General features: G+C 35.6%; 1 protein-coding gene and 1 long non-coding RNA gene across 2 annotated transcripts in view; one reads left to right on the top strand and one right to left on the bottom strand.

The window, feature by feature from the left end:
* The window catches only part of LOC125670998 (glutamyl aminopeptidase-like), a 288,688-nt gene that overhangs the window by 159,769 nt on the left and 106,223 nt on the right, over window positions 1–22,696 (top strand). Inside the window, exons 5-8 of the mRNA XM_048906475.2 lie at window positions 19,066–19,220; window positions 19,973–20,086; window positions 20,241–20,375; window positions 20,536–20,601. Coding sequence (XP_048762432.2) covers window positions 19,066–19,220; window positions 19,973–20,086; window positions 20,241–20,375; window positions 20,536–20,601 — 470 coding nt within the window. The remainder of the gene's footprint in view (window positions 1–19,065; window positions 19,221–19,972; window positions 20,087–20,240; window positions 20,376–20,535; window positions 20,602–22,696) is intronic.
* Window positions 10,400–18,163, bottom strand: LOC125671063 (uncharacterized). Its single transcript, XR_007368486.2, has 3 exons — window positions 17,970–18,163; window positions 15,736–15,859; window positions 10,400–13,419 (listed from the first exon to the last, which is right to left on the bottom strand). It is a non-coding gene; the product is annotated as an uncharacterized LOC125671063 (long non-coding RNA).

Below are 22,696 nucleotides of genomic sequence, written 5' to 3'. Positions count from 1 at the left end.
TGGAAGTACCTGATCAGGATATAAGGCTCACGGCGGGTATGACCGATCGACAGGGGATGCTTACTCCCCTCAGGCTCCTGATCCCACCTCTGGTGTGCCCAGGGATCCGTGTTTGCCCAACTGTCTATTTTGTATGGCTTATAGGAGTTGTGAGATTGACCAATTTTCGTTACCTTCACCTTTCATCTACAAAATGATCATAGATTACGTAATAAGGGATTTATCAGGGAATGGGGTAAGAAACGTCGATGCTTCCTATCTCTTAAACGAAAAATATTTTGTATAGAATTACGAAACATTCACTGGTCAGAATGTGACTCTAAACAATATGCCATCTTCAAATTTTGTCTTACATGTACGTGCCCTTTTAAGGAATATCCTATATATGTTGAAAATTGAAAATATTTTGTTAAACGGTATAGAACAAAATGAGAAGACATATTCGATGATATCAACTCTTAAATGAGGGAGCAAAAGCGTCAAAATTATCATCTGAATATTTTAAAAACTGAAAGGAATTTGTTGGGCATTATTTAATCAAAGTTGTTAGTTTTTGACGTTGTGCAACAGTAACATTAATCATTCATTAGGTACATGTAACAAGAGATATATAGGGGAATAATGTTAGTCTCGTGCAACCAGACGCTCGGCTGTCTCCGTAAATCTCCGATGAGCAGAAAGTCTGGTAAAGACAAGCAATAACGTTTGTAACGTCAGAACGAGGCTTACCAAGATATCGGTATTTAATTTGATTGGTTGATTCAACACACCTCGAAAATAATGAGTACCAAAGAAATTTGTAATAGATTGAATTTGCTGTTTAAGCTTAAAGGACACATCGCATGTTTCTAAACTTATTAATTTTTTCAGCAAAATGAATTCATTTCATGCCTAAAACTACTTTACATGTGTTTTACATGAAACAGTTTGCGTAGTTTTCGAGTTTGAAAGCGATGAAATTCAAATCTTGCGATATACATATTCTCTTCGATATTTTACGCGCCATTATCTGTGACGTCATATGCGACCTCGAGCGATCCCGTGGGGATCCGGGTTAGAATAGGTCCTCAGTACCCCCTTATTTGTCGTAGAAAGCGACTAAATGGGGCGGTCCTTCGGATGAGACCGCAAAAACCGAGGTCCCTTGTCACAGCAGGTGTGACACGATAAAGATCCCTCCCTGCTTAAGAGCCGGAAGCGCCGATCATAGGCCGAAATTTTGCAGCCCTTCACCGGCAGTGGTGACGTCTCCATATGAGTGAAATATTCCCGAGAGGGCTGTTAAACAATATACAATCAATGATATCATATCAATGAACCGAAGCATTTTCCCAGAGATAATAAATGCTGCTATCAGCAGAGACTACCATAATTGGCTAATAAAGCCGTTCAAGGACTACGTTGTGTCTTCGAATGAAATATGTGTGATGTGGACTCATACATCCAATGTGGTACGACAGAATTGGTCTTCTAACCACCTTGTTCCCTGTGTTCCATAGGATGTTCTAACCAAGGGTTCAAGAAATCCTAGCAGTTCTGATTTGGAAAGCGGTTATGAAGCGGAGCTTCAGTATACGCTCGAAAATCCTTCTACATTCAGAATGGGTGATGGAGATCTAAAAAGTGAGAAATCTGAGTTTGAAGATAGTCCAAATAATACTTCAACGCCCAAAAAGCAAAAACTGGACAATGACGGAACTGAAAACTTAGAACATTATGTCAGATGGCCTACACCTGATATAAAAGCCTCCTTTCCAACCCACCAATTTCAAATTTCCTTTATCAAGTTTTGGGGGTCAGAAAAGGTCTTTTCAGGGATCTTGGTGTGAGAAATGGAAATGGCTCCACTATAATGTGTCCTTAGATGCAGCATTTTGTCTCTGCTGTATAACAGCTGACAGGGGTGGTATGTTGTCCAATCATAATAAGGAGAAGGCTTTTTTGTCAACGGAATTCTGTAATTGGAAGAAAGCCACAATGCGCTTCGAAAAACATGCAAACAGCAAGTGTCATAGAGAAGTAGTTGAGAGATCGTTTACACTTCCAAAAGTATTGAAGGATGTTGGTGAATCTCTCAGTAAACAACACTCGGAACAGAAAAGACATCCAGCAAAACAAAATATTCCAATCAGGGGGAAACAGGAGAGTTCTTCTAATTTTCACGAGTTGGTTAAACTGCAGACAGAGTGATCCTGTTTTGCAGTCATGGATTCAGAGAAAAACTGACAAATATGTTTCAGTACAAGTTCAAAACGGCGCACTTAAAGTAATGATCAATCAAGTTCTTAGAAATGTTATGAAAGATTTAGAGAATGTCAAATTTCTAACCATAATGGCTGATGAGACTACTGACATTTCTGATAGTGAACAACTCGTTATTTGCCTCTGATACATCGATGACCAAGTTTGTGCCACACGAAATTTTTGTTGGCTTCTATATATTATAACTGAAAAATTGTTGAGTGTGGCGGAAAAAAATCAATCAATCAATCACATGAAGTCGACGACATTAAAGCCGATATAATCGTTTCTGCAATCACTGATACCTTGACCAGGTTCAATATTCCTTTTAATAAATTACGGGGTCGGTGTTATGATATGGCTGCCTCAATGGCAGGGTCAAAAAGTGGAGTTGCCAAGCAAATTTTATAGAAAGAGAACATAGCTCTTTATTCGCACTGTTATGGTCATGCTCTAAATTTTGCATGCTCTGATGCTGTTAAATCATCTACAATTATGAGAGATGTCCTTAAGGTAACGCGTGAAATAACAAAATTGATCAAAGAGTCGCCAAGAAGAGAAGCATTTTTTTTTTTTTTTTTTTTTTTTTTTAGAAATTTGAAAGAATCTGAGAATTTAAAGACTTCATCACCTGGAATAAGTGTTTTGTGTCCAACAAGGTGGGCAGTTCAGGCACATGCTCTTCAGAGTGTAATACTTATATTAACTACAAAGTATTATTGGGCGTATGGGAAGAATCGATGGAGTATGCAAAAGTTTCAGACAGGAATGCAGAATAAAAGGGGTAATGACCTACATGAACAAAGGAGAAGGTACACTAAGGGTCAATTTTGGCCTATTTTCAGAAGTTGGTAATTTTATGCCCTAATACTATATAGGGTATGTACTTTCTATATATAGTAATTATATCCATGTATTACGTATATTTTTTGTGATATGAAGTAGCAAAGTTGGCATGTTTTGCGAGTGCAAGATTTAACGTTGCGTCTTTAACCTGTGTCTGATGACGTTTTCTCAATTCTTATACAGAAAAAAATAGTTCAATATACCTTGTTAATTAAAATGTTTTGGATAATTTTTAAAAAGTTATTAACACAAACAAAATTCTTTTCAATAACATCGTACAAATATTATATTCAAACACTATTTACAATTAACGTGTATTTGAATTGTGATATGAAGTAGAAAATATGTCATGTTTTGCGAGTGCAAGATTTAACATTATAGAAATATCATAATCAAAAACTATCTAAAAATAACATGTATTTTTAAAAATCAATCATGACTTCCTCTTTGGTTGTCTGTTGGGTGAACAGTTGCTCCGTCATAGCGATATTCTTAGCAAAGCCCTTTAGACAAAAACTTTGCTGCAGAAGGTCAGAAAATGGCTCTCAGCACGGTGAGTCTCTTCGAACAGACGAAGCTTTTTTTCATACTATGATGATGCCAAAAAAAAAAAAAAAAAGAGCCACACATTTTGATATTGATGGTCCTGCAGTGCCTTGTCGAAGACATCCTTAGAAAAAAATTGACGAAGGATCTCTGTATCACCACGACCCTTGCGAAGATTTGTACAGCGGTAAATATTTTGAGGCAATTGATTTACTTGTGAATGGCATTAGAAATCGTTTTGATCAGCCAGGGTATGCCAAATATATGAAGCTGAAATTGTTATTGTTGAAGGAGCCAGAGGAGAAAATGGTGAAAAGAAATTTGAGTTGGTCAGAAATTTTTACGGTACAGACATCAATGTCAATAATTTGAGAATTCAATTTCAAACACTCAGGTGCCATCTCCCCAAAGACATCACTCCTTCCATTCAGACAAAAACTGAATTCATTTAAACAGAAGGCATATTACTGAATAGCGAAATTGTAGTTTTGATTGAACTTCTCCTTGTAATGCCAGCAACAAATGCTACCAGCGAAAGAATATTCAGCACACTGCACCGCATCAAATCGTATCTGCGATCAATTTAATTGAAATTAGATCCTAAATTACCGGAATACTTCGACAGCTATTTGTAAAATTTCAGTGTTCCGAATGACCCGAGTTTACACCGTCGATTTATTAGCCAATGTGGTTAAACTTAAAGGTCACTATATTTGACCTCCGTATGCGGTTTCGTTAGATCCTTGTGTAGCGATCAAAGGATCTAATTTTAATTAGATTGATCTGCGATCAGCTATGACCCAAGTTAGACTGAATAACCTGATGATCCTTCACGTATATTAAGAGACTGATAATCTGGATCTACGGTGCGTGGTAAATGAATTTGTTAGTGAAAAATTCCAATGAAAGGACTGAAAAGTTGTGACATTTTGATGAGCCAATAGCCAATTCCTGCATCTCACTCAAGTACTATAGTTTCAGTTGCAATTTGTACATGAATTCAATAGGAAGTAGCTTGTGTGTGTGCTCGACGTAGAAACTTTTTTGTTGGTTTAGCCCCCCCCCCTCCCCACTTTCAATTTGCTTCCGAAGTCTATGTATATACAAATATAATAATATATGTATGTATATATTATCGCATATCCTAGCTTGTCTTGGATATGCGTATTTATCTCCGAAATTGTATCCTCGTTACGTTTTATTGAAACGGAAAGGGGGAGGCTTGTTCTTATATTATTCCGGGAGATTTAATTCCGCTATAGTCTAATATATCTCGACATTTACACATCACTTCCTTTCTGAAATATTCTTCGAAACGGCGTGGTCACTGAATTTTATACAGCATAAAATTTACTGATATATTAACTTTAAAATTACCTATACGTACTTTAACGTAGAAAACTTGTCTTTGTTTGTGCTGGGATACTGGTGATTGGTATTTGTGATTTCAATTTGCCCGGCTTAAGAATGCCGAAAACCAAATCCAAAAGGGGGGGGGGGGGGTCTAGATCCACGAGCAACGGCTCCCAGTCTCAGCATGCTCAGTGAGGAGTACAGACTAGTTGTAATAGAAAGACACAGAGGAGCGATGAGGCCGATTCCACTAGACCCTCGACTAGTACAGAACCCGCAACGTTTTTCTTGACATTCTTATCGTGCGTGTATCCTATCGTATTGTGCGTGTATCCTATCGTATCGTGCGTGTATCCTATCGTATCATGTTTTGCGTTTATCAAGTCTATCGTGTTTTGCGTGTATCAAGTTTTCCGTTTATCGTGAAAGTCGTTTAGCGTGTAGCTTTGGAAACTATCGGGATCGTATAAAATTACGATACTTTTCGAAAGCTTTATTCGCTTTGTTAAAGAAGCTATTTTTAGGAATCGAGGAAAGACAGTATATTTGAAGGAGAACATAAAGCTGACGATTTTAAGACAGAAGAAGAGTTATGTCCAGAGAGGGTGAAAATTTATCACAATTTCATTCAGATTCTAAGTAGTCTGGAAAGTAGGCAGTGATTTGCCGAACACACCGAGGACAGTAAATCTGAAAGCTCCTTCATCTGAAGTTCATATAGAAATAGGAAGTTCCGATTTGAAAGGGAAAATCAGTAAATTACATTGTTTATTTCATACATTTTAATAAAGGCTCTTTTTCTTCCGATTTTTTCCACCTGTATCCTACTTATATACCAACTACTGAACTTGTGCGTGTCCAAGTTCTGTGTTTTGACAGCAAACATTCTCAGGGACTTTTAGAAGATTAAGTTTTGCAAGGGTGTTGCATCTCCCAAAAGTCTGCTCAACTGGGCACGACTCAGCTGTCATCGTTGTTATTGGTTGTTGTTTTTTACATGTACATGTACACTTGTACCATGTACCAACAGTAGTACGGGTAAATACGAGAAATTCATGCCGGTTTTGATGATCATTTGAATTTTTTACATACTAAACACAAAATTTTTTAAGCGTTTCAAAATTGCGAATTTACAAAAAGCCGTGTTTTGTTTAATTTTCTTTAAAATTTATTTATTTATTGTTATTAAGATATTAATTCAAATGAACATGTTCCAAGACTATCAATTATCACTCATAGTGTAGAAAGATCTAACGTATGATTGATTGATTAGTTGAATATTGTTTAACATCCCTCTTGAGAATATTTCACTCATATGGAGACGTCACCACTGCCGGTGAAGGGCTGCAAAATTTTGGCCTATGCTCGGTGCTTACGGCCTTTGAGCAGGGAGTAGTCTAGGTCACCTACACGTTTGTCAATGCAGTGTTCTACGAGACAAACGTCTAGGAGCATTCTACGATAAACATTTACACTCCATAACGAGGCTTATCCGAATTCTGATAAAGCAGCTGATTGGTTGATGCATAACGATAAACAAAGTTTTATCAGATTTAAAAATCGAATTCTCGCTGAAACCTTTACAGAAAGTGTTTACTTAAGTTAGCAAATAGGTCAGACGTGTTGGCAGTATTACCAACAGGCTATGGGAAATCGCTATTGTATACGATTCTACCGCAATTAATATTTGAAGAAGACCTGCACATGCATAGTAATACTAGTTCTCGTGAAGTCAGCATAATTCTGGTCATATCGTCAGTAGTTTCTCTAATGAAGGAGCAAGTTTCGAACGTGCAAAAACACGTTTGCTTTCTTTAGAACAAGCGACACATAAACTGACATTTGGAACAACAGCAGTGGTCTTTGTTTTCTTCGGTGTCGCCATTTCCGTTTTTCGATAGCGCCCCCTCGCGGTGTAATATTTTTAAATAGAACGCTCCAAGGCGTTTGAGTGGGAAGTCAAACGGCTTGCGTGACCTAGGCTAAGCAGGGAGGGATCTTTATCGTGTCACACCTGCTGTGACACGGGACCTCGGTTTTTGCGGGCTCATCCGAAGGACCGCCCCATTTAGTCGCATTCTATACGACAAGCAAGGAAGTACTGAGGACCTATTCTAACCCGGATCCCCACGGGATCCAAAACAAATAAATATTTGGGCGCAAATCAATCACTCAGACACCTGATGAAGAAACAAAAATCAGACTTAATGGTATATTATTGTGACGTTTTTGACGTCACTACGCAACTCGAACTAACGTACTTCGGTCATGATTGTCGTGAAATGCAATGATGATGACTTTGACTAAAGTCATATTTTTGCCGAACTGAACAAAATCGTACAAATGTTGAACAGACGTCTTGGAAACTCGTTACATGTCAGGTGCATGTTGAGCAGAGATCGTATTATTGTCCTCCGAACTCGCAACGCAACTCGTAGAACCTCAAACTACTTTCTGTAGTGAGTATGTGAGCGGATCTAGCATCTGATTTTAATTAGATTGACACGCACAGGAGATTGAGCGACATAATTTCAACATGTATTCGACATTTGTGCGAGACAAAAATTCGCACGATAATTTTAAACCGTTTGAAATTCTCGCCGCTGCTTTCCGAATACTGACGACATGAAGAGACATTTATTCGACATGTACAGATATGTGGTCGAGTCCTATACGACACCTAAAGAATAACTCGCCAACGCTTGTGGCACCAACTCGTAACAGTTTGACCGGGACTTTTATGAATAAAGCAAATGAGATAATATTCACAGCATACATGTTAATGGATAATTCATATATCTATAGAGTGGTGTAATAGAAATTGTAAACACGCATGTGCATGCACGTGCATCGTCTCCAAATGTTCAATTTATGAAGGATCATAACGTATTTGTTTTTCATTAAAATCATATGAGGTTGGTGTTTTGGGTGTATCTTGCTACTCTTTACAATTTGCTTTCTCCAGAATTGCTGGTCCATTGTACGTGCACTGAATTCTTATTGGACAATTTTAAAATCACCATTACTTTTTTATGTATGATGTAGACATTATGAAATTCATACTGTACAAATTATCATACAAATGCCTGTTGAATGACATTAACAAAAGTGCTAAATCATACTAACATGTCGGTGTATCCAAGTGCATTGCTTTTCTTTGATTATTTTTTTTGGGTACTGAAATGGCCATAACTTTCTAATTAAAGAATAAAATAAGTTTTTTACTTTAGGTTTATAATATGAATGATGAACGAATAGTGTGAAACATAGATGATGCTAAATCAAATTTGCATGCGCGTGCATTGTACTTTTGAGCAACTTCTTTCTTCGGGCATTGATCTATAACATATTTAAATTTAATATTTGAATGAAATATGTTTGAAATTTACGAGGACGGTATATTTTTAGTCGAGTTGCGTAGCAAATCTCGGCTTTTTTGCGAAGGATGGGTGTCCAGTCGGGCGGCGTCCACAATTAGCTTGTCCGGTCTCTAACTTTCATACTTTTTGGTGCATCTTTGTGAGACTTACATAACATGATCACATCCAAAAGAGGAAGGTTCCTATTTATTTTGAGGTCAAAGGTCAAGGTCACTTTGTCACTAAATGCCATAGATTTGAGCTTGTCCGGTCTCTAACTTTCATACTACTAGGGGCATCTTTGTAAAACTTACATAACATGATCACATCTAGAAGAGGAAGGTTCCTATTTATTTAAAAAGGTCAAGGTCTCTTTTTCACTATATACTGTAGCTTTGAGCTTGCATCTAACTTTTATACATGTACTTGCTGGTACATGTTTATCAGACTTCAAATCCTGATGACATTCAAGATTCATGTTGCTTTTGAAATCCAAAGGTCAAGGTCATTATCACACTGAATACCTATTGCGGCCATCCAAAGCTTCATACATATAAACTATATTAAATACGTGCATGTTTTTACTTTGTGAATGCAAGCATGCATAATTTTCTAAACTGCAACTCGGCCATACGCATCTTTGATGCGTTTTAGCGATTTTTGGACTTTCTACTTGGTAGCACCGTCATAATCACTTACACAATCGCGCAAACACCTGCGTTCAATTTTGATTGGCTAATATATATATATATTTTTTAGAATTGCCAATCTTTTATGAATGAAAAAAAATGGAATAATATTGACATCATCGGTACATACATGTACTACAAAAACTTAGAATGTAAGATAATTGCTTATGCTGAAACGCAATGGCACCACTTTTAAAATGGGGAACGTTTGAGGAACATCCGTAACGGTTCCTGTTACAATTAAAACTAGCTACTGCTTGTGTTAGGTTCTTTGAAATTATATTTCTGAGCAAGTAACTCATTCTAAATTGAAAGTAATATTATTGTATATATTTTGTATTTGATTAAGATTTTTTATGATATCCACTCAGTTACACGTCACATATCACGTGCTTAAACAAGCATTAACTGCCAAAGTCATATTTGTTGATTGTTACCATGATGACTAAAACAGCTTTACAGTTCATATAAACTACCACTGACATCTTGCAATATTTTTGTTGTAATGTTGACATTAAAATTTCTTTTATTTATATAGAAACAATGGCAGATACATTATTATATGGAAGCGAAATTCCAGCACAGCCTTATACATTATACATTACATATTTATTACATTCTGGTGCTACATCTTGTACAGTGAATTTTGCTGTTTATTCCATAAAGTGGATGCACGAATTAAGTGGTTACTCAAATCCTACAGACAATTCATTCGTTACATCTTTACAAGAATCGGCGAAACGTTTAACCGGTAGACCGGTGCATAGAAAGGATCCTGTTGATCTTCAGATGTTGCTGAATTTGTGTAATTTGTACCCGTACAGAGAGATGTTCTTATATTTAGAAACTTATCCATGATTTTGATATGTTTTGTATGGAAAGCCGTAGGGTACCCCCACATTATTATTATTTTTCCCTATATAAAATACCAAAATTATTATCTCTTCCAAAAATAAAAATTTTCCCCCTATTTGCCGATATTATTATTATATCGCAACGATAATAATCATCTGTCCCGAATCTCAGACACCAAATTATAATTTCATCCCCAAAAGAAAAATATTCTTCATTTATGACATTATTATAATTATAAATACTGCCGCAATAATTATAAAAACTGACCCGATTTAAAGTCACACATTATCTTTATAAATATAATCTTTCCACCACCATAATAATTACTGAACATCGCCAACAATAATTATCTTTTATATTTGAACGCTACAGAATATAATCTGTACTGACAATAATAATTCTGGACCAGCCAAAAAGACAAGATTATTATTTGGACGCTTGAAACAGAAAACGTTTGTCTGACTCGGATTCACAATAATAATCTCCGACTTCAGATTGGCAAATATTATATGAAGCGTGAAGGCAGATATTATTTCATGCGTGACTGTGCAAGCGGTTGGTCGAGAGGGAAATCACGTGACGTAGTTTCACTTTGACTTTATTATGGAAATGATTGTTTGTCGAAAAGGTATCCTGGTATGTGTTTCTTTTGGAGGATGATAAATGTGAATAATTCAATGAATAAATCTTTGTTGGAACTGGAGTATAACATTTTATATCTTTGTGACATGATAGATAGAAAGGGAATTTTATCAAACACACTGGCCAGCTGCACAAGCAGTTTTTTTTTTTCGTAACACAGGCCACCCTAGGGCTTAATTACGCAAAATGATATAGGGCTCACGGCGCGTGTGACCGGTCAACAGGAGATGCTTACTCCTTCTAGGCACCTGGTCCCACCTCTGGTATATCCAGGGGTCCGTGTTTGCCCAACTTTCTATTTTGTATTGCTTACAGGAGTTACGAGATTGATCACTGTTCGTTATCTTCACCTTTCATGGATCTCTTTAATCTGTGTTTTGTGTTGATTTCTTAATGTACTGAATAGGGTGTCATCACATGAGGTGTCCATTTCTGGTACAGGAACAACCCTATCCGGGGAGTGGGCTTGTCAGTACTAAGTATAGCACCTCCACCGCTAAATCCCACATCATTTTGTATACATGACCATCCTTCTGCTTAGATAATTCACAAAGGTGGTACTAAGTACACATACGTCATGCAGTTAATTGTTTCCCAGCTATTCACACAACCATCTAAGGGTGCATACAATGTATAATTAAGGAGGTACCTTACATCGTCATAATGACTGATTTCCTTTTAAAACATGGATGAAAAAAATCAGTATCAGCAACATTTATCTATTCCTTTTGGATTTAACTACCTAGCCAAGTAGCTCAGTAGGTTAGCAAACTGACTGCTGATCTGTAGATTGTGCGTTCGAGTCCCCAGATTTCTACTAAAACTGCATTTTTGACATTAAAATGAAGTAAATTAAAAAAATTTCAATATCAAAATATTGTTGTACATATCCTTAGGATTACAAGGAGAAAGCTTTAAAACCTGGCTTATATTTGCCATGATTGTCATGCAATAAATTTGTGCACGATTCAGTTATTGCTTTTCATTAATCTAATTGATGTGTATATCAACGTGGTGGAGATACTGCTCACATTCAAATTTGGAGCTCAGTATAAATGATTTGATCGAAGATATCTAATTATTTTAATATGTTTTTGTATAAGAATTAATGCACAGAAGAGAGCTACAATTCAATAAGATCATTAATTCAATTATAGAAATGTTGAATTGATGATATCTCTAATTATATAGTTGCTCTCTCTAAAAGAATTATTGCATACATCTGCAGTCAATTAATGTTATATTTAATCCAATTGTAGAGAGCAATACATCAATTACAGTACACATTAAATGAATTATTGCTCTCTACAATTGAATTGTAGCTTGCACCAATTCAGTTGTTGATATCATCAATTCATTTCAAGAGAGCAACAATTCAATCATAGCGCACATCAATTCAGCAGAATAATTACTGCTATCACCAATTCAATTAATGTATGCAAAAATCCTGAAATGAAAATATGTTAAAATTATTTGAGGAGATCATTGACTTGTTGCATGCTTCAAATGAATTGATAGTATCTTCAAAATAATTAAAGATGCCTTAAATTATTTGAGTTTATATTGATTTGGCACTCCATACAACTGAGCCAAAGACCTCAATAAGCTTGTCTGATCAGAATGTCATTGTTGCAAGTCCTCTTTCAATTTTTTCATTTGGCATTTCAATGAAACTTAGTAGAAAGTTTATCTTTGAGTAAAGAACTTTTAAGTTTGTTCATTTCAGGTTCCATGCCACCCCCAAAAGTGAAATGGACCTTATATCAATTCATGAAATATAATAAAAACCAAAACATGTTAAAGCATCTGCCATATTCAAGTGGTCCAGTGTTTCTTAACAAAGAATGACTACCAGAAAACCATCCATATAAGAAGGTTTTTTCCATTGAGACGTACCGGTAGTACATACACAAGAAAGATATTTCATTGAACTGAGAATCAATTCCAAAATACTTTTAAATAATTGTTATAATGAGGGTTTTAGGAGAAATCAACACCAATCATGGTTCAAAGAGTTATATTGTCTTAATCACATTAACCCTAAAATATTTAAACAATGTCACATCTAAAACATATATATACAAGTATGTGGATGCATACTGTAATTTACATTATAGCAACCAACATGACTATTTTAGATCAGAACCTTGCTTTGGCAACCATAGTCTATTAAAGCACAAACACTTTAAGTATCAAAGACAATTCAATAAATACATGTATATAATTTATTACACAATCATGCATATCTGACATTAATAATACATATCAGAAGGTGCTAAACATTTTGAATATATAAATGCATAGTAAATAAAAAAAAAAATTCTGTAAACTTCTCCTGTGGTTAGCAAGTTTAACAGTACAAAGGTATGGCTTGGACAAAATTCATGGATGTTTTTGTAGGGGATGGTGGAGTGGGATGGGAGAGTTCAAAGAACAAATTCTGTTCATGAATAGCCTTTAGCATTCATACCAAATGAAATTCTGTAAAGTTCCACATTTAAAATATTTCAAGGATAAAAAAAAACACCCCCAGAAAATGTGAATACATGAAAATGTATCTGATTAGTTAAATACATAAAACTATGAAACACAAATCAGCTGGCAATAAAAGCAGGTGTACAAAGTCATGGAAACAAATGTATATTCTACAACATCTTATGATGTTAAAGAATCATCAAATGCATCATGCACTCCCTCATATATATGTAGAGATGATGAGAAGAGGTCCAGTCTCTCAAGGTGTCAGGCAAAGGCAGATCATGCTGATGCAAAATAGATGTTGCCACACATGTAAAATCTTCATCAAGATCTTGGAAATTGTTTAATTACGAGTCTCTGTAAATGAGGCGCTGTATTTTGTTGAACTGCATAGAAGTATTGTGAAGCACCTAAAATAGAAAAAAAATCTATTATAATTGCACAATGAATCTCTAGACATATTCAACATACCCAGTATATAAATTGAACAAGAGGCCCACAGGCCTAAATTTATCGGTCACCTGAGTACTAGTGAAAAATTATCACTACTCCCAAGGGCTATGGAATCTAGAAATAATTTCCTGTTCTGAAATCTAATCTAAATTTTTAACATTCAGCAAAAGTATAAAACAAGATGTGTTCTTACAACTTCAATGCCCTCATAAGTGCATACATTGATGAAAGGCTTCACATAATACAAGAGATGTTTGTAAAACACATATACCCCCAGGGTGCAAAATTGAAAAGAGTTATACACACACATCATTCAATTGATAGTAGTATCATCAATACAAAATATTGAGCGGAAAATATCTTCCTATGTCAAGAGTGGATTGACCATGTGACCTCAAAATCAACAGGGGTCATCTTCTTCTGAAGATATACCAGTGTACTAAGTTTGATGTCTGTCAAGCAAAGGGTTCTCTAGACATTAAGTGGTCAGTGTATTCCTATGTCCAGTTTGACCTTTGACCATTTGACCTCAAAATCAATAGGCGTCATCCACTCCTTAGGATGTACCAGTGTACCAAGTTTGATGTCTGTCAAGCAAAGGGTTCTCAAGATATTGAGCGGACAGTCTATTCCTATGTCCAGAGTAGATTGACCTTTGACCTGAAAAACAATATGGGTCCTCTTCTCATAACCAACCCACATATGAAATATCATTATGACCAAGTGAATGGTTCGCAAGATATTGAGCAGACAACATGTGGTCTACCGACCGAATGACAGGTGCAAAACAAAATACCCCTCTTCTTTGAAGAGGGGCATAATAGGCATATCAACATTAAAAGATTTTACTAATTTGGACCCATCCTAGAGTCAAAACCCTGGCTTGTGAAATTCACCATTTTTTTTTTTTTGTACATCTTTTTCTGCTATTCCTTGGTATGCATTTAAATTTCATACAGCATCAGCAAACTTGTACAAAAACACTATATTCAAGTTTGGCCCCATCCTGGGGTCAGAACCCCTACCCCGGGGATCATGAAATTTACAATTTATGTCCCCCTTGTCCAAAAGACGCTTCATACTTAATTTGAAAAGAATTGGACTAGTAGTTATCAAGAAGAAGCTAAAAATGTTCAATTGTTAACGCATGACAGCGGACGACAACCAATTTAGTATCAGGGGTCCGTGTTTGCCCAACTTTCTAATTTGTATTACTTATATGAGTTATGAGATTGATCACTGTTCGTTCATCACCTTTCATTGTAATCCCAACCTAAGGGTCATGACATAACCTAACTTCAATTCACATACTGTATACCAACTTCCATTCATGACGATTAGTTGACAATTTAGCAATTTACAACTGGTTCTCGGTGACCAATATTCGCGACCAAGATAATCTTAAACAAATACAAAATACATTAATGATAAAGTTCTCGCAAACTTCACGAAAATTTCTCACATGCGAATAAAAGTTGGTTTACAGTATCATGGGTATGCCTCAATATCAATATGACAAACATGACCTTGCTATTCTGGAAAAGAACCTTTTTAAAAGATATTCCTTTCTGAATGCATAAACCTACTTCATGAACCACAATTTGACTAAACTTGAATCTACACTATGTCGTCAAGCTTTCATGAACATTTCAACTTGTCTAGCCAGTGGTTCTCAAGATAAAGATTTTTAAATGACCCCACCTATTTTTGCCTTTTCTTGATTATCTCCCCTTTGAAGGATGGGTGACCCTCCATTTAAACATCCCAATTATCCAACTTTGAAGGATTATTTGTGTCAAGTTTAATTGAATTTGGCCAGGTGGTTCTAGAGAAGATAAAATGCAGTTTACAAACAGACAGATAACAGACAAGAGGTGGTCAGAAAAGCTCACTTGATCTACTAATAATAAATATATCATGTCACTGTGTGCGTAAAATCTCACATAGATATATACATGTAGTATAGTTCGTCAATACAACCTCGCATTGGGTCAAATGCTGTCTGACGTGTTTCATACCGATTGTTAAGCCGTTCTTGGCACACTGATTTGACTGCGGATAACTCCGTTTACCTGATCAGGATATGGGGCTCACGGCGGGTGTGACCGGTCAACAGGGGATGCTTACTCCTCCTAGGCACTTGATCCCACCTCTGGTGTGTCCAGGGGTCCGTGTTTGCCCAACTATCTATTTTGTATTGCTTGTAGGAGTTATGAGATTGATCGGTGTTCGTTATCTTCACCTTGCATGTAGCACTTTTTTATTCGTGTTACCTTGATTTGCTCCAGATTTTCCCTAAGTAACTGAATTGCCATTTCCTTCTAAACAGGATTCAATGAAATGCTGCAACGATTCCATTCTCTGTTCCAGGATCCACACAGATCTTTTAAGGACACCCTTAAAAAAATATGACAAAATCTCAAACTTTAAACTTCCATACATGGAATTTTAACATCAGAGCAGATTCTGTCTCATTTCAATTCTTGTGTAAAGGGACAGTCTAGGGTAATTCCATACATTCTATATCCAGGTCCAAAAGAAAAACAAGTTTTCAGTGTTTAGAAATAATTATATTCTGTTGTAGTTGAACATATATGTTATAGATATAAAACATTATCTTATGTCCAAGGGCAGTGGTGGATTTAAGGGGGGAGGGGGGGTCCAAGGGCAGTGGTGGATTTAGGGGGGGGGGGTTGCAGCCCCCCCCCCCAATAAATTTTCAAATTTAAGGTAAATCGTGGTATCTTGTTTAGAAAAGTATACTAAACGATAAAACCGATACTTATTTCACCTTATTAAAAATAGAAAATAGTACAAATGACTTAAATAGGAGATGTATTTCAAGCCCTATAAAATCTGTAAAAATCCAAGAGCTTCCGGGGGCTTTGCCCTCTGGGCCCCCACCAGGGCTTTGCTTTGGACCCCCTGGAGGCCTCAAGGCAGCCCCCAGACCGCCTGCTTAATAAAGTGGCGACATTAATATTTAGTAAATATTGTTAATTGAAACTGAAGCAATTTTTTGCCATTGGTGTAACATGAGGTTAAAGATTATGATACTTTATCAAATTATCAGGAACTGAAGTTTTCTGATTGGTCCAGACTCTCTTTCCAAATGGGTGTACCTCAGAGTGAGTTCACCTTAAATGAAGTTCCAGGAGGTTTATTCGGGTTCCCCTCTCAAGAAACTGTAGATTTGCTTACAATTTTATCAACCAATCAAATTGCACATTTTAACGGATGTGTTGTGAAGATACACAATGGCAGACGCCAAGTATCAAAGAGACAAAACACCTTTATTACTTATTGATGGAATATTTATTGTTATAATACTCTTTTCCACTTTTTAAAAACAGTTTTGATTCAGAAACTGTTTACATATACCCAGTAATTATGGTGGTTTTTTGGGGTTTTTTTTTTTTTTTTTTTACATAACACATCTTATTTTGTGTCTATATTTGCTGGAGGCGGAAACTATATAGTCTATAGTGTCAAAAATGTTGTAAAATTCCTGATTATTCAATAAAATGTTTATTGACTTTTGAATTCAGTCTACTCTGTCTTGGTCAACCAATACCCGACTAGTTCCATATAGTTACGAGTAGACCTCATTAAAAGTCAATAAGTGTATAATGTGATCAAGCAACTACGAATAGGAGAGAGCAATATCAGTTACACACAACAAATGAATTCTACAGTATATCTACAATTGAATTTAACTTTCCTAAACATTCATCACCATAGGACATTACAGACCAAAGGGGGGGGGGATAGTGGTATTATTTGGTGAACAAAAGTTATTTTCCTTCCATTTAACATGACTGCATTTCAATTCACTGCCAAGGGGGGGGGATTCCATGAACATTTTCATAGTAAAGTAACAGTTAAACTTTGTTAAAAAAAATAATAGGAGGGTCCCCTCTCCCAATACTATGTGTCTGGGACTGTACAATTTAATTACATCCTAAAATATCATTATTGTGTCTCCATAATATACTATATAGATCTACAGATAGATCTACAGATAGACAATTGTACCGAGATGATGTTTGGCACCCCCCCCCCCCCTTCTTCGACCCCACCGAAAGCAATTGGATGACTGCGACAGTCTGAATACCCTTGCCTTATTTTATTTTGAGGAAACAGGCTACTACTACTAGCGACTAAGTTGTGTCACTTATACTTCTATCAGTGATAGGGTCATACATGTACATGTAATGATGCATACATATTTATCTATCGGAGCATTTTCAAGCTACAAATAAATGATGGGGCTACAATGGCTTGAACACTCTTTCAAGAGGAAGATGCTGGTGACATCAGTTGTAACAGGGAATTTAGAATGAATTCATTAAAACCCACTGATAATGTCTTAATGATGAATACCTGTACTGACCCTATGACCCTAGTCTGAGAATATGGCCAATGTTAAGCTTTTTAGAGCGCCTAACACATGATGAGGTACCTGACCGTTGCACATAATCACACATGTATGTTATTGTAGCCTTACCTCTATCCATGAGTCAATAAGTTGAATAACGGTTAGGTCTGTCGGACAAAAGTCATACGTGCCGCTTGCGTCACGTGCTAATCTCTCTCAATGGGGTGCTTCTTTTCGTCACGCTTCAAATAATATCTGCCTTCACGCTTCAAATAATATCTGCCTTCACGCTTCATATAATATCTGCCAATCTGAAGTCGGAGATTATTATTGTGAATCCGAGTCAGACAAACGTTTTGTTTCAAGCGTCCAAATAATAATCTTGTCTTTTTGGCTGGTCCAGAATTATTATTGTCAGTACAGATTATATTTTGTAGCGTTCAAATAAAAAAAGATAATTATTGTTGGCGATGTTCAGTAATTATTATGGTGGTGGAAAGATTATATTTATAAAGATAATGTGTGACTTTAAATCGGGTCAGTTTTTATAATTATTGCGGCAGTATTTATAATTATAATAATGTCATAAATGAAGAATATTTTTCTTTTGGGGATGAAATTATAATTTGGTATCTGAGAATCGGGACAGATTATTATTATCGCTGCGATATAATAATAATATCGGGCAAATGGGGGGAAATGTTTATTTTTGGAAGAGATTATAATTTTGGTATTTTATATAGGGAAAAATAATAATAATGTGGGGGTACCCTACGGCTTTCCATAGTATGGCTGGGTTTTTATTATTCTGAGGAGGCTGGGATTGATTTTTCGTCTGAACATTTTATTTTCAAGCCCGCTTTTAGAAGCAAAGACATTTCAAAATTAGTCACAAAAAAAATAAGAAACTCAATTATACTGCAGCAAAACAAAATATTGTTTATTGCATGCTGGTAAATTATACAAAGTATTTGTCATAATAAATCTAAGTTTTATTGTCACCAATCAAGTGAATCAAAGATTTGAAGTTTTTGCCACAGTAAATTAAAGTTTCATTGTTCAAACTATTTTAATTCATATTCAATTAGCGATATATTTTTTTAACAAGACAGACATTTGGTGTTTAAAGTTTGGATTTATTCCGAGTAATTTGCAGATTTTATTTTGTCGAGTTATGCAAAATGAATACATAAATCGCAGAGATAAAATTGATTGCGTTTTACAGATATGATAGCGATTCCTGATTTCGTGTCGGGCGCCATGGAACACTGGGGTTTGATTACCTACAGGGAGACCAACATATTATACGACCCCGAACAGGCCTCTCCGTCTAACAAACAGAGGGTAGCAGTGGTGGTTGCCCATGAAATCTCCCATCAGGTCGGTGATACACGCATAAAGCTATCTAAACAATGTTTTCATTTCTAGCGTAGATACCGGCATCTATGTAGTTTTTATGCCCCCGAGATCGAAGATCGGAGGGCATATTGTTTTTGTCCTGTCTGTCATTCTGTAATTCTGTCTGAAAATTTAACCTTGCTAATAACTTTTGAACAGTAAGTGATAGAGCTTTTATATTTCACATGAGTATTCCCTGTGACAAGACCTTTTCGTGGGTATTAAACCTTTTGACCTTGACATTTGACCTACATTTAATTTTTTTTTTTACATTGGTCATAATTTCTAAATGGTAAATATTAGAGCTTTCATATTGTACATGAGCATTTCTTGTGACAAGATCTTTCTACTGGTACCAATATATTTGTCCTTGTGACCTTGGCCATCTTCGGAATTGGCCATTGTCGGGGGCATTTGTGTTTCACAAACACATCTTGTTATTAGATGTTAAAGTAAAATTAAACTATAAAATTGTTATAGTTCCTTTATTTCATTTACATCTACATTGTACGTTGAACCAACTATCAACCATATTTATGACTACTAAACAGTGTGAGCATATCGCTAAAGAAGAAAGTTTCATTGTTTTGCATGAAATAATGATCTTTGCGACAAATTCATATATACTAATAGCAACTGTGAATCAGGCAAATTAAATGATTATTGTAAATTTCTCTCATTCCTATCGTGGATCTCTTGCTTATTGAATATCAAAAGAAGAAAATATGTTTCAGTGGTTTGGAAACATAGTTACAATGGATTGGTGGGACGATCTATGGTTAAATGAAGGATTTGCTAGCTTTATGGAATATCTGGGAGCAAATGTTACGGAACCTACGTGGGAGATGGTAAGATACCCGTCCTTGTTTCCTAAAGAACTATAAATGCTGCCATTGATTTTCTGTTTGAATAATAACGGTACTCACAAAGTTAAAAGATTTGAAGGTGATTGTTCATTTAGGATGTGGAGTATTCTATGACTAAATTGTTGATTATTTGTAGCTCGAACAGTTTGTTACAGAAGACGTACAGCCAGTCATGGTGGTCGACTCCGTCACTTCCTCCCACCCTATCGTTGTTAATGTCAACAACCCCAATCAGATCAATGAAGTGTTTGACAGTATCTCGTACAGCAAGGTTAAAGATTTATTAACAATTCTAATGTCAAGCAAGCAGCGAATCTATACATCTGTCTATACTTTATGAAGTAAATGATTAGTCAAGATTTCCTCCGAAACAACTACATGTATATTGAAAAGGTGTAAACTGGTATAAATGCTACATATGTATTTTAAAGGGATCAGCAATCATTGGTATGCTGGAGGCTGTAATGGGAAAAGGCAAATTCTTTCTTGGAGTTGGGGTAAGGATATGATGAACATGCATCTCCCAGCACAAAGAAAAGTAGCTCATAATCCATGATTTGTAAAACTAAAGAATTACTGTTTAGGAAACCATTTTAATGGGATAGAAACAGAAAAATAAAAATATCTGGTGTATAAGACTACCATCAAGTATGAATTTAGAATGTAAGAAAAATTATGCTTTCTTTCTACACATATCACTGATGTTTAGCATTATTAGACAGTGAAAAAAATCCGTACACTATAATCATGAAGTGTATGGATATTTAAAAAAATGTTTCTGGGAAAATCATAAAATACACTAAGTGTTACGGTGTATGTTCGCATTTTATGATTTCTGAATATTTGGGTTGTTTGCGTATTACAGTTTTATGAAGTTTTTTTTAATAACTCGCTTTTATCAAAGGCTATCAATTTGTTGATGTTGGAAACTATATAGATCAGAAACGTTTTAGATATTTTGCCACATTGAATGACAGTAAATCTTTTTGAAATATTGGTTCCATAAGCAGTGCGAGTTAGCAACCGGATTTTTCTAGAGCTAAAATTTCTTGATTTTTTCGAATTTTCAAGGGTTTTCTGAACGTCTCTTGAAATTAAAAGAAATTAAGGACCGAGGGTTTGAGAAAATTGGTTACTAACTCGCACTGGTTATGGGACCCCATTGTACACTTGCAGTGTTTCTGGGTTTTTTATGCACGGTAATCGGAGATTCGGGAATATATAGTTTTTGGTCTGTCCGTCCGCAAAATCTTTAACCTTGGTCATAACTTTTAAATGGATGATGATAGGGCTTTCATATTTCACTCGCGTCTTCCTTGTGACAACATATTTCTTTTGGCACCAAAATATTTGACCTTGTGACCTTGACCTACTTTTGAGGAACTGTAACCTTGGCCATAACTTTTGAATAGTTGGTGATAAGTCTTTCATATTTCATGTGTGTTTTCCTTTTGACAAAACCTGGTACAGAAATGTTTGACCTCATATTCCACATATGTATTCCTTGTGACAAGGCCTTTCTTTGGGTTCCAAAGTTTTTGATTTTGTTACTTGTTACCTTGACCTTGATGTTTGACCTATTTGTGAACAACTTTAACCATGGCAATTATAAAATTTGCAGATATACGGGGATATCAATGTTTTAGAAACACATCCTGGTTTTTTTTTTTGGTTTTTTTGTAAATGTTTCCCTTCAGCTGAAGACATGTCAACTCTGTTGAAATATACAAATGTTTTGTCGAAATGAAATATTCAAGGGAAATGTTCGAGGATTGAAAAATTAAAAATAACCCACGGTGTTTCATAAAATCTTAGTTAAACCAACAAAAAACAAACAGCAACTGTGCCAAAGGGATACTGTTATCGTGGCTGAAACATGTTGATTTGCCTTGAATGCTTTTTATTTGTATTGTTCAGAATGGAAACTTAATGTTAATGTCAGTAAGACAAAGATTTTAGTATTTTCTAAAAGTCCTCTGCCAAAAAAGGTGTCTTATTATAACAACAGTGTTGTTGAAAATGTGAAAGAATTTAAATACATGTACTTAGGGATCATATTTTCCTGTACCGTTTCTTTTTGTAAGGCTAAAAACACCTATATGAAAAGGCACAATAGGCAATGTATGGTGTAATAAGGAAGATAAGACAATTTAATCTACCAATAGAGTCTCAGTTGGATCTTTTTGATAAAGTCGTTGTACCAATTTTGACATATGGCTGTGAAATTTGGGGATATGAAAATGTTGAAATCATTGAACGGATACACTTAAAATTTCTAAAACATATTTTCGATCTAAGGAGTAGTACCCCTTCTTATATGGTATATAGTGAGACTGGGCTCTTCCCATTGTATATACAAATATACACAAGGATGATTTCTTCCTGGATAAGATTACTTACTTGTTAGGAAAACAAAATTCCTCGCATATTATATACATGTAAATATTTATATTCACAAGGAGGTTTGAAAAATTCATCAGTAGATTTTATATTCAAAATTTTAACATCTTGCGGTTTTTCAAGTATTTGGTATGAGCGAAATTTCATTGATAGGAAGCGGGCTGTTGCAGCTCTGAAACAAAGATTAAATTA

The sequence above is a fragment of the Ostrea edulis genome, chromosome 4 (assembly GCF_947568905.1).
Source record: "Ostrea edulis chromosome 4, xbOstEdul1.1, whole genome shotgun sequence".
NCBI classification, from domain to species: domain Eukaryota; kingdom Metazoa; phylum Mollusca; class Bivalvia; order Ostreida; family Ostreidae; genus Ostrea; species Ostrea edulis.
The sequence above is the reverse complement of the archived record's forward strand: the minus strand, read 5'-3'. Positions and strand labels throughout refer to the sequence as shown.